Source organism: Amphibalanus amphitrite, unplaced genomic scaffold (assembly GCF_019059575.1).
Source record: "Amphibalanus amphitrite isolate SeventyFive unplaced genomic scaffold, NRLGWU_Aamphi_draft 000614F_arrow, whole genome shotgun sequence".
NCBI lineage: Eukaryota > Metazoa > Arthropoda > Thecostraca > Balanomorpha > Balanidae > Amphibalanus > Amphibalanus amphitrite.
In genome coordinates, this window is record NW_024882108.1 from 391,951 (window position 1) to 405,351 (window position 13,401).

Genomic DNA, 13,401 nt, shown 5'->3' on the forward strand with positions numbered 1-13,401 from the left:
AACTCAAAACTAATGTTAAGGTGGGATGGTCCCTTTAACATCAAAAATATTTCTTCATGGTGTGATCTCCTATGGAAACCTTGCGGGAAAAGAATTAATGTCAATTGTCAGCTCTTCAAATTTCTTTGGACTTAAACTTGCAGTACCATATCCAGTTTGCTTTGATATTTTGTTTTTCATTCCATGTTGAAGTTGAACACCAAGCTCCAGATATAGCAGGCAGCTTGATCATCTTCGGCCTTGGTATAATATCAGTCCAAGTTCCAGTGGTGGGTATCTTCTAATATTCAAATTAAAATGAAAAGCAATAGGCTTTCTCAGCGCCGACAGGGCCTTGAGCGCCGACGACGGATTTCACGTTGATAAAAAAGGGAGCTCAAGGTCAGCAAAACTCGGGTTCAAGGAATGGCGGGCGTTGAAATGACTGCTGACGTCATCAACAAACCGCTAATGGTTAAGAGATAGGGACTAAGCTGGTCCCACCCTGCAAGTAAAGGGAAGAAATTTCTTGAACACCATAAAGCTGCGGGGGTTGCGACCAGGATAAATGGTGGTTTCTGAGCCTGGCCGCAAACTTGGCTATCTCAACTCAAAACTAATGTTAAGGTGGGATGGTCCCTTTAACAATGCTCCTTTTCCAGCTCGCAGTGCAAAGACGCTGATCCCCGTGTGTCCGTATCTCCGGACGTTTCCTGTTGGTTGACCGTGGCTGCGTCTGGTTTCAGCGCGTGTACTATCTGTCTCTGGAGTACTACATGGGTCGCACCCTGCAGAACACCATGATCAACCTGGGCATCCAGAGCGCCTGCGACGAGGCCCTCTACCAGGTCAGTCCGCGGCGCGCGCTCACGGAAGTGCAGAGCGCCTGTGACAGGGCCCCTTCCAGGTCAGTGGGTGGGCTCTCTGCCAGGTCACTGCGCGAGACTCCCTACTACTATGAACGTCAAACCCCTTGAGACCCCACTTTTTTGCGATAATTTTTAAATGCGTCAACTTTCGTTGACAAAATTCTGGCAATGTATGTTTCAGAACCTGCCGAAACTTTTATTACTAAGGTATTTTGACGCCAAACGATTATGGAAGGTACTTCTCATTCACTCGTAATGCTAAGGTCAATTCAGGCCCGGGCAGAGGCTTGCGCTCGGCCACACTCGAGCCCCGCCACCAGCGCCATCTGCTCTAAATGCCATCTACCAGCGCCCGCTACCGCTACCAGCTACCGCCCACCATCAAGCCTGAATGGAGCGAGGGACGCGAGTGACCGGTCGCCGGGCAAGGAGCGCCGGAGGGGTAGGGCGGAGCTTAGCGCTGACGTCATTACGTGGCTCCGCCCCATGAGCGCGTAGCCTCTACCCAAACAGCAGATTCGTTCCGTGAAATTTAACATTACGAGTGAATGAGAAGTACCTTTCATAATCGTTTGGCGTCAAAATACCTTAGTAATAAAAGTTTCGGCAGGTTCTGAAACACACATTGCCAGAATATTGTCAACGAGAGTTGACGCATTTTAAAATAATCGCAAAAAAGTGGGGCCTCAAGCGGTTTGACGTCCATAGTAGAACGATCCGGTGGCACCCGGCGCATACACAGCGGCACCCGGCTCACGAAGAAGGGTTGGCAGTCGCTGCCGCTGACGACTGGCCCATGGGGAGGGAGGCCGGTTGTGGCTCTGACAGTGGCCGACAGTGGGACGTTAAGGATAGGGTGGCGTGGGACCATCGCTCGGTCCGCGGCCGTCCCGCCCCCGGCAGTATGAAGTACCCTGCCCCCGGCCGCAGCAGGGCCAGCAATCACGGCCGGGCCGGGGGCGGCGGCCGTCACTATCACTGCGGCCCGTCCACGGTCACTTTCCCGGCCGGTGGGCGCGCCGCCGACGCATCAGCTGACTGTGCTGACCCGGCCCGGCCCGGCGCCAGGCCTGCTCCGACGGCCGCCGCAGCCCGGCCCGGGGGCCCGCGCCTCGGCCCACACCTTGTCACGCGATTCAGCAGAGCTCGGGGGGCTCTTACTAGCCTAGCAGACTTGATGCAGACTTGACGGACGAATACATTTTTTTTTTAATAATGTTAAGTTTACATTTTCTTTTAAGTTATGTACCGAAGCACTTTGTCTTTTTCATTGACAGATATCTGCACTGCATATGGTCAGTGCTGCTGACTATTTGCCTTCTGTGAATTGTCCCTCATACGTGGCCAGCTCAGCTCGGCTTATCAGCCGCCGCGCTGCACTGCCCCGTTATTATGGGAGGTAATGTGGCGTCCAGCGGGCGAAAGCACGGCGGTCACCGCCAGCCCGTCCCAGGCAGCGCACTATGTTTTAACTCAGGACCAAAACTGGCCAGGGCTCGTAACTCAGGAACTATATGAGATACAAACGTGTTTTTGGGCTCAAACGAAACGTTGGTGACTAACGATCATTTAGAGTGCAAAATGTGTCGGACCAGATGCTTATGTACTTGTTTATGACGTCACAAGTGTCACGAAATATATGAAAAATATTGTCATGTTCTAGCTATGAATGCACGCACATTTAGGTATTTGTAAATTTAGAGTAATCGCAAGTCTGAGCAAGGCTCATCGACGAGGCAAGTCAAGTTTGAGGACATGACCTTGTTAATAAGCGTTGATGATCCCATGTGACCTTGAATGCTCTTATAGGTATAGGACTTATTCATATAGGACCTACAATCTTTATATTTATTTCAAAAACATTTTTAAACGTATATTTTTATATCAACTTGATGTTAACCCGGTCTCCACTTAAGTAAGTCCAGAGTCTTGTATCTTTTACGTCACATGACTCACGAGCGGATCCAGCTAATGCTAATCCGTTTGGAGAGGGCAAAAGTTTCCGACCCATTCGGTGACCCCGACCCACCCCCGCGCCGGTGACTTTACAACGCTTCACTACGTCTGCAATATGCATGCGTGCAGCTCAGGGAGTTCCATCTGTTATCAGCATACCGACCTAAATAATAAGCAGCGAGCGGTCAGCTCCATCGCTTAGAATGGTTGTGACGGAAAGACCTGCTTTTCGTCCAGATAGGCATCGACGCCGTATTATAGGCATTTATCATCACCAAAGCTTTGGGAGCGGCAAAAGGATAGTTTTTCCCACACGATTCAGCTATGGGGAGGGCAAATACCCACTATGCCCTTCACTGGATCCTCCAATGCATGTCGTGAAATGGTAGAATGTATCCCAAAACTTCTTACCAATTCCTACTGTATGGTGCGTTATGTACCATGCAACGTGCACGTAAAAGCACTTCATTGCCATACTAACTGACGCTTACTGCAACAAACGGATACTTTTTCATAAAGGTGGACAGCACTAATGATACCATACCACCTACATTGAACGTATTAATACTGACTGAAGAGGCCGATGATAACCCTGCCGAACGCAAACAGGTGATGGACGATCAAAAGCCGATCATCGTGATCAGCGATGCGTGCTGTGGCATGTCTCATACAGTCACCTTTCAGTTCACAGTCCCATCGCAAACTGGGCAGTGGGCACAATGAATATTTAATTGCGCTCCATCAGGTATTAAAATATGTTTAAAACTATGAATTTGCTGCAATAGCCATGGGGTGGAAATTTCCTGTTATAGACCAGGTACTATACATAATTAATTACACCGATAATGATGTTGATATTTAAGAAATGTATATTTCATAGGAATGCTACAGTTTTTGAATGAACAACTGTCATTCACCGACATTGTCCGGTCTCTGGTTCCGGAGACCCTTTGTTTTCTTCTCGCGACACATGAAAATGCAACTGGCACGTGTCGTGGGGGTCGTGCCGTCAGCTGATTACGCCCCAGGGTACGGCAGGTCGCACACAGGTCGGCGACCTTCCATGGGCCACCAACTCGTCACAACAGACGAGAGAATGAACCAGGAGTACTAGCATTTTCCCTTAACGCACGCTAGGGCCCGTCCCATGGCTCAGCAGGAGCAGCCATGACTCATTCAAAAAAGTGTTCACCCCCAGCACCGGCGCACTCAGGCGCAGCTGAAATTTTGAGGACATGTAGACAACTCCTTGACCCACAGTGTGGTGGTAGTCTGAGACCGTACACTAGCGTACAATTTTTTGTAGCTCTATAAGAACATTGACATTTTTTCAAAAAAGTGTGTCAATGTAAGGGCTGACGGAAATCAATAAATGTAACACCTATGTGCATTATAATTGCATAAATTATGACTCATTACAAAGCCAAAAGTTCGCGCTATCGTTTGGTACCCAAATTATATAGTTTTGTCAATCCAAAGCTCCAAGATGTTGACGTGAAGCAAGGTGACTGTTTCTGCGTTTGTTTTCCGAAGTTTAGCTTTTGAAAGTTGTCTGACTTTGTTGTACATTTTCAACGTTTTCAAAAGTAAAGAGAATAAAAGTTTCCGTCGTTAAAGATGCTCTGATCATTTCTGAACACGATAGTGGCCAAATGAATACGTTTAAAAATAGTCGATATTTCACGTCCTGGCCAGTTTTTGGCCAGCGTTAAAACACGGTGCAGCGGCTCAGCAGCTCTGTCCGTTCTGCTGCTTTCTACAGTCTCACCAATCATAAGCCGTTGCAGCTTTTGGACGGACCGCTCGTTGCAGCTATTGGACGGACCGTTCGTTCGAGTGGCTTCAGGTGTCATGGAGCTGCTGCCCACCGCAGCCGTCACTGACGACTTGTTGTTCGCAGACAAACCACAGCTCCAGTAGTTCAGCCGCCAAGGGAGCTGGTGGACGCACGCACCGTTTATTGTTTGTGCAGTTAGAGTCGCTTTTGGTAGCTGGTCGACGCATCGTTCCAAAGAGTGCTGCCGCCTTGCGTAGCCTGTCGTCACGTCATACTGCTGCAGGTGCTTTATGTTGCCGGTCGCTCCAGCAAGCCGTCTGTGGCCTCTGGTCCCGGCAGCCCTATCCCGCGGCCGGGGGTCGTCCCGTGTCCTCAATGCCACGGTGTGAGGGAGGCTTCATGAAGCCAGCCGGAGCCGCCATATACCTACATAGGGATTGGGCAACGTGTGTGGCGTACGCACACACGCACGAAACCACAGGCGCGGTCAGGGACGCACTGATCGTCCCACACTTTCACCTATTTGGACGGTCAGGATAATTGAGCTGCCATTGCTTTGGGTGATGATTACCCAAGGCAAACGTATCATTTTTTCCATTCTTGTGCATATCGATCGCTGAGGTTCTTTGGTAGATGTTCAAAACATGGTTTTCCCCCAACTGAGAGAATTATTCCCGCCCCTCTATATCTTTTTTTTTCGTAACGCATTTTGCCTACGAAACTTGATTACGAAATCCTTACTTTCAGGTTTGTTGACAAATACCAGTGCCATGGTTTTCGTACTTTTTGAATTGTTAGCATGGCCTCGGGCGTTACTGCTCACTTGCGGTGTTTTTTTTTTCATTTCCCCCTAAATTTGTTCCTTAAGGCTTTTCCACTTTCACAAAAAAACACAATATGCAAAGTGTTAGGTGTACAGTAGGCCTACAAAGTAAGCCCTCTCCGTATGCGGGCAGGTGGCGCCCGAGTAGCGCTCAGGCGCTAACTGCCCACCACTGGTGACCCGCATACGGCGGGACTTATTTTGTAGACCTACTCTACCTATCTCGCATTTTTTCTGTCGGCTGCCACGCCGCGGTCGTCTCTGGGTCGCCGCGGCTGATCAGCCCGCCCCCGTCCCGGGCTGCTGCCTGTCGCGACCACTGACGGCAGTGCGCCACCGCGGGGTGCGTTACCAGATGGGATGGGTTTGTTTACCGGGCTGAGTCGGTATTCGGTAAGAAGCGTGCGCTGAGTCGCCATGCGGTGTTTGGACAGTCCAGTCGGGTCCGTTTTGTTAGTGTTGAGCCAATGGACCTCGGGCAGTTCTTTGCGATAGTAAGGCTGGGGCCCTTTCACCCTGGCTGGCAGGAGAAGTCCGTGCTATCTATGTGGTTTAGAGAAAAACAACACAATCTTCCACAGTCAGGAGTACAGTCAATCTTGAAGTGCCGCGCAAAGTACCGGTGGATCCATCAAGCCTGACCGAGGAAGGGCCTGCAATAATTTGAAAGTCACCGAACCCATTGACCTGGGAATGGACGAGGATGTCTATTGCTTCGGTGACTCAAATTTAGCAGTCCTTCCATGGTCGGGCTTGATGGATCCCCCGCACTGCTGCTGGTACTTTGAAGACTGTACGTATTGGAATGTATTTTACATTATACGACACCAAACAAGTTCTTTTTCAAGAACGTCTAAGAAATCCCATTCACAGATCGGCCGAGTCACCTATATGGAACGACATTGCAGAATGCAGAGGGTAACGATCGATTTAACACCGTTAACAATGAAGCAAGTAGAAATGTGTATTCATGCATGAGCAAAGGAGCAACATTCATTCAAGATGCGTCATGCTGTTTATGATGGTATATGATAATGCGTGTCGCCCCTGGCCACGCATTCCCCCTTTCTTCCCTGAATAGTCCCCCGTTCCACCTGCTAGTGTGACCGGTCACTCACACCTGCTGCTGTGACCCTCTCTGCTGACCCCCGCCCCCCGTCCCGTCGCCAGGTGGGTCTGGACTCTGGACACTGCCGCCCCGCTGTCCCTCCCTGCTGACCTCGCCCCGTCCCGTCCCGTCGTCAGGTGGGTCTGGACATTGAGGAGCTGCAGGACATTGAGGAGGACGCCGGCCTGGGTAACGGCGGACTGGGCCGGCTGGCCGCCTGCTTCCTCGACTCGATGGCCACCATCGGACTGGCCGCCTACGGCTACGGCATCCGCTACGAGTACGGCATCTTCGCGCAGCGCATCAAGAACGGCGGCCAGGTGAGCGCGGCTGACACTGGGGATCGACTGGGAGATGGACTAAGGATGGACTGGGGATAGAGTGTGGATGGGTTGGGAGACGGACTAAGGATGGACTGGGAGACGGACTGGGGGATGGACTGGGGATAGACTGTGAGATGAACTGGAGGTGGGCTCGGCTGACACTAATACATGCTAGAGAATGGTGACTTGGTGTGCGCTGGCGCTGCAGACGAACTTTGTGAGGTGTAGACGAACTGTTACACGGACTGGATGGGTCAGGGAGTCGGTATTCTCTCGGGGGACGCGGTAGCCAGGTCAACATTGATAAGGGAACAGAAGCCGTGTCAGCACTGCGGGACTGACAGTGTCTGGGCGGTTGAGTTATTGCTGCCGGGGGGATGGTTATGGCATTTCAGCACCCCTGAGAGGACATTGGCTAAGGTGTACGGTGTAAATACGTCCCTCATAGTGACCGTTTGTGTACTAGACAGTGGACACCGCTGTGCCGACGACTGTACCCCTGGAGTGACCTCCCTATACCCTCGCTCCGCCCGCAGACGGAGGAGCCGGACGACTGGCTGCGCTTCGGAAACCCGTGGGAGACGGCGCGGCCCGAGTACGTGCTGCCCGTCTGCATGTACGGCCGGGTGGACGGCGGCAACTGGGTCCACCCGCAGGTGAGGGGGGGGGGACAGACTGTCCAGCGGGGTCCTGTACAGTGTACGGCCGGGTGGACGGCGGCAACTGGGTCCACCCGCGAGTAAATGGCGAGGTTCTGGGCGTATGTTCACTGGCCCCACTGTCGACGCGCCTCTAAACTCGAGCCAACAATAACGGGACGGGCCACGTTGGTCCCGAGCGGTGTGTCGATCGGGGTTACGCTCTGTTGGCGTGAACCGTAATGTGATTTAGGGGTGCTGCGTCTATGCATCGGGATTATCCTCAGAAGGGGCTTGATATGGTTGTGAGAGGGTCCTTTCCTTCGTTCGGCAGTCATTGATTTGGTGGTACCATTTTCAGAGCTCTCCCGTCTTGTGTTGCTGAGTGTTGTTCATACTGATGACGTCTACGCGAGCATTCTCATAAAACGATGACGATGCGTCGTTAGCCGTTGCGTTTGCTGCTAACTGGCGTGCCGTTTACTGTCTTGACGCTGAGATAGCTGGTGATTATTGTCGATACGTCCGTGATCCCATCTTCGCCTTTGCCCTCGATGCTCCCTGACCGCCCACTTTGTGTTCGACGTTCTCCCAGTCTGTGCCTCCTAACCGCCCCGTCTGCCCCAGTCCTGCCCGCTCAGTATCTGTCCCCTACCCGCCCGAACTGTGCACCCCTGACCACCCAGTGTGTGCCAGTCCTGCTCGCGCCGTCCGTGCCCCCTGACCGCCCGTTCTGCGCCCCTGGCCAGGTGGTGTTTGCCATGCCGTACGACACGCCCATCCCGGGCTACGCCAATAACGTGGTGAACACGCTGCGCCTCTGGTCGGCCATGTCGCCGTCCAGCTTCAACCTCCAGTTCTGTGAGTCTGACCCGGCGACACACCAGAGCGCTGCCGGACGCGCACTCGGCGCGAATGGACGGGTTATCTTGAGGCTTTGATAGTTGTGTGGTGTGCCGAGGTTGTGTTATTGGCCCCACTATCGCTGGCTTTACGAGTAAAGTGTTTCCGTCACGGTAACTGAATCATGGTTGTGGTTGAGTTCGTTAGCTATTTGATGACAGGCCGTCACTCGTGTTTCCCTGGCCTAATCTTCCAACCCTGTCTGTCTGTTCTGCAGTCAACAACGGCGACTACATCCAGGCGGTGTTGGACCGTAACCTGGCCGAGAACATCTCACGCGTGCTCTACCCCAACGACAACTTCTTCGAGGGCAAGGAGCTGCGTCTGAAGCAGCAGTACTTCATGGTGTCCGCCTCGGTCCAGGTCAGCAGTCGTCTAGCGGGCCAGGCCGGTCCTAGGGGGATGGGATGCGGTGTCGAGGGATGGTGAACTGGATGTGCATGGCCTGGATGGTGTGAAGTGAATGGGGCGAATGTCCAAATACTAGGCGAATCTGTCACCTGGTCAAGAGCAAAGTAACTGGTTGGTTGACCTATGTCCCGTTTAAGTGTGGATCTTATTGTGGCAGTGCCGGTAGTTATACGTTTGTCTGTCGTCTGTCTGCCCCTTCCCCGCTGACGCTGGCCGCTGTCTGCCCCGCGCAGGACATCATGCGCCGGTTCAAGTCTGCGCGCAACGGTCCGAAGCGGACCACGTTCGAGGAGTTCCCGAACAAGGTGGCCATCCAGCTGAACGACACGCACCCGTCGCTGGCCATCGCCGAGCTGATGCGCGTCTTCCTGGACATCGAGAAACTGCCCTGGGACACGGTCAGTGACGGCTGGGATTTGGGAGTCTGTTCACTGTCCTGGGACACGGTCAGTGACGGCTGGGCTTTGGGAGTCTGTTCACTGTCCTGGGACACGGTCAGTGACGGCTGGGCTTTGGGAGTCTGTTAACTGCCCTGGGACACGGTCAGTGACGGCTGGGCTTTGGGAGTCTGTTAACTGTCCTGGGACACGGTCAGTGACGGCTGGGATTTGGGAGTCTGTTCACTGTCCTGGGACACGGTCAGTGACGGCTGGGATTTGGGAGTCTGTTCACTGCCCTGGGACACGGTCAGTGACGGCTGGGATTTGGGTGTCTGTTAACTGCCCTGGGACACGGTCAGTGACGGCTGGGATTTGGGAGTCTGTTAACTGCCCTGGGACACGGTCAGTGACGGCTGGGATTTGGGAGTCTGTTCACTGTCCTGGGACACGGTCAGTGACGGCTGGGATTTGGGAGTCTGTTCACTGTCCTGGGACACGGTCAGTGACGGCTGGGCTTTGGGAGTCTGTTCACTGTCCTGGGACACGGTCAGTGACGGCTGGGCTTTGGGAGTCTGTTCACTGCCCTGGGACACGGTCAGTGACGGCTGGGATTTGGGAGTCTGTTCACTGTCCTGGGACACGGTCAGTGACGGCTGGGCTTTGGGAGTCTGTTAACTGCCCTGGGACACGGTCAGTGACGGCTGGGCTTTGGGAGTCTGTTAACTGCCCTGGGACACGGTCAGTGACGGCTGGGCTTTGGGAGTCTGTTAACTGCCCTGGGACACGGTCAGTGACGGCTGGGATTTGGGAGTCTGTTCACTGTCCTGGGACACGGTCAGTGACGGCTGGGATTTGGGAGTCTGTTAACCCGCGCGGGGCTGGGGGGTAAATTTTACCCACCCTCGCGAATTTTTGCGATAACTCAAAAACGGCGGCGCGTGGCGCCGCCAAACTTTCAGTACCTTTTCTTACATCAAGTTGACACGTTCCCTGAAAATTTGAGCGAAATCCGTTGGAAAATTTTTGAGAAATTGACGTTTTAGTGACGTCATGTTCGCCATTTTCGCCTCAAAAACGGCAAAAGTTCAAACGCCGCTAACATCTTCATTTTTAAAGGAATCAAGACGTAACAAAAAAGGTTATACGTAATTCTACTTTGTCTATCAAATGGCTATCTCGGTTTTTTGAAAATTTTTGATTTTGGCCAAACTTTTTTTTAAAAAACTGACTTTTTTGGGAAAAAAATTATAAAATCAAAAATTTTGAGTGTATCGAAAAAAACCTGAATATATGTCAGAGATGTGGTCTATGTGCACCTACATACCAATTTTTAGAAGAATCGGTTCAAAAATGTGGGAGTTATTAAAAATTTCATGACGTCACGACACACAAAAATTTTGAAAAATGAATTTTTTGGAAGTTCTAGACCTCTTACGGAAACAAAAATAGCACCATTCGATTCGCCGTGAAAAACTGCATCAGATAGACACCTTTTTAGGCCTTAACAACCAACTTCAAAATTTGACCTCACTTGACCTGACCTTGACCTGACCTCGACCTAAAATTCATCCAGATGTGGTCCATATCACCTATTGAGTGTGCCCATTGAATTGTATGAATAAAATGACCCATAAAGCATGTGTCGCACATGCCCTTTTCTATATTTTGTTTTTGGTGACCTGACCTGACCTGACCTGACCTTGACCTTGACCTCTGAATGATATTGTATGCAGCGAATATTGTCTTGGTAGCCTAAGAACACGTTTTGGGCAATCAGTCTCAGTCCATTCTTCGGCAACTACGGTGCAAGGCCGATACTGTAGAAACTTGCACCCCAGCCCCGCGCGGGTTAACTGGCCTGGGACACGGTCAGTTGGGAATAAACGGCTTTTAGGGCTTCTCAAGAACTGCAGTCATTTGTGGGTTTCGACAAGGCATTGAGAAACTAGAATGTAGCAGTAACTCTCGCATATCGCTAGGTTTTAGGTAGTATGTGTCTATTGTCTGAAGACATTGACAGTTGAGTAGAACGCTGGGAGCGCACTGAGTGGGAGAGCACTGCGGTCCACTCGGATGAGCCCAACTAGTCCGAAAGGGAACCCGACCCTCCCATCTCACATGGCAACTTTAGCGCCAGTGCCCTCTTACTGGCCAATTATGGTGGTGCCATCTGAGTGTGTTAAATCCGTGAAGCACCTCCCGGGCTCCGTGTCCGGAGTCTCCCCGCGGCGCTGCAGTCTGACCGACTGTCTGTGGGCAGGCGTGGGACATAGTGACGCGCACGTGCGCCTACACCAACCACACGGTGCTACCGGAGGCGCTGGAGCGCTGGCCGGTCAGCATGCTGGGCAACATGCTGCCCAGACACCTGGAGATCATCTACGACATCAACTGGAAGTTCCTCGACAAGGTGAGGCGGAACGGCGGCTAGGGGACACGCGGGGCGGTATGTGCGCCGATATTACTATGTTCAATCGGGGATAATTGTAAATGACTGGCGCTATGACAAGCAAAATAGATAAGTATCCAAAAGGTAAAGTAATTATTTTGATGGGACTCTAAATCAGCAAAGAAGCTTTTTTATTTCTTTTTAATGCATCTTCTATTACGGTGTTGATGTTTTTCGTGACTCGCACGTCAAAAAGATTCCGTGTCTTTATTGAACAATTTGTTCAAAGTGGTAGGATATGTGTGAAACTTAAGCGCTCATGGAATCTACGCGATTATTCGGTTACTTATGTTTTGTTACCTATTGTCTGCAATTTGACTACTCAGTCCCATTCGTAGCTAGATTTATTGCTGGATGGATACCCCCCATCCCACGGTCACGGTGCCCCTCTGACCGCGCCTGTCCCGCCGGCGGCGCCGCTCCGCAGGTGAACCACCGGTTCCCGGGCGACCTGGAGCGGCTGCGGCGCATGTCGCTCGTCGAGGAGGATGGCGAGAAGCGCGTCAACATGGCCCACCTGGCCATCGTCGGCTCGCACGCCGTCAACGGAGTGGCCGCGCTCCACTCGGAGATCATCAAACGAGACATGTGAGCGCTGCGGGCCGGGAGGGGAGATTAGTGGCATGTGAGCAACGGGTGGGAAGGTAGGAGGAATTGGCGTCAGAGGGCGACACGGAATGAAACTGACCTGGTTAAAGGTGTTGTGAGATCCGCGCGCGTCACTCACCGAGCAAAGACTGGCCGCCAGCGGGCGGCGCCCCGCGACCTCCGAGGTGCAGGTCACGTGACGGCGGCCGCCATAGGCGGAGGCAGGCTCTCAAGCCTGGAAGGCTGGAGCTCGCCTCTCACAGTGTTATTGTGGAGGGATTTCGTAGGGATGGGTAACCCTTTGTAAAACGTACCATGCTAGCTTTTTAGGGAGCTCGCGGGATGTCACTGTGTCGGTGAGTTAGATACTGTGTTTGTAAAAAGGGATCGGCACAGACGTATAGCCATTGCCCTGTCTCTGATGCTGTTAATTGTAGCTCTAGGGGTGACTGTAAGTGCGTACCTGAAACCCACCTCAATTTCTAATGGCAGCCGTTTGTCCTCAGCTTCAAGGACTTTTTCGACATGTGGCCGGAGAAGTTCCAGAACAAGACGAACGGCATCACGCCGCGCCGCTGGCTGCTGCTGTGCAACCCGGGCCTCTCGGACGCCATTGCCGAGGTATGTCCAGTCCGGCCGTCTGTTATAATAGCCGTACTGGTAGCGGTGTGTATCTGCTGCTGTGTTACCCGGGCCTCTCGGACGCCATTGCCGAGGTGGGTCCGGTACGGCCGTCTGTTATAATTGCCGTACTAGTAGCGGTGTGTATCTGCTGCTGTGTAACCCGGGTCTCTCGGACGCCATCGCCGAGGTATGTCCAGTCCGGCCCGGCCGTCTGTTATAATTGCCGTACTGGTAGCGGTGTGTATCTGCTGCTGTGTAACCCGGGCCTCTCGGACGCCATCGCCGAGGTATGTCCAGTCCGGCCGTCTGTTATAATTGCCGTACTGGTAGCGGTGTGTATCTGCTGCTCTGTAACCCGGGTCTGTCGGACGCCATTGCCGAGGTATGTCCGACGCTGTCGTCTGTTATAATTGTACCGTAGCGATTTGTAGCTGCTGCTCGGTAACCTGGCGCGCCTGTCTGTCTGCTGTCGTCCTGCAGAACGCGGGGGGGGGGGGGCGGCAGACGCCCGTCCCGCCCCTGGTTATTGCGCCCTCCGTCCGTGACTGGTGGTCAGAACTCAGAATCACAGTT

At 52.6% G+C, this 13,401-nt stretch overlaps 1 protein-coding gene across 1 annotated transcript in view; it reads left to right on the forward strand.

Moving 5' to 3' along the window:
* LOC122363306 (glycogen phosphorylase-like) overlaps positions 1–13,401 on the forward strand; it is a 33,625-nt gene that overhangs the window by 16,778 nt on the left and 3,446 nt on the right. The window contains exons 2-10 of the mRNA XM_043332426.1: positions 726–827; positions 6,650–6,832; positions 7,372–7,491; positions 8,223–8,334; positions 8,594–8,739; positions 9,021–9,185; positions 11,428–11,577; positions 12,044–12,204; positions 12,711–12,825. Of these exons, the coding sequence (XP_043188361.1) occupies positions 726–827; positions 6,650–6,832; positions 7,372–7,491; positions 8,223–8,334; positions 8,594–8,739; positions 9,021–9,185; positions 11,428–11,577; positions 12,044–12,204; positions 12,711–12,825 (1,254 nt within the window). The remainder of the gene's footprint in view (positions 1–725; positions 828–6,649; positions 6,833–7,371; positions 7,492–8,222; positions 8,335–8,593; positions 8,740–9,020; positions 9,186–11,427; positions 11,578–12,043; positions 12,205–12,710; positions 12,826–13,401) is intronic.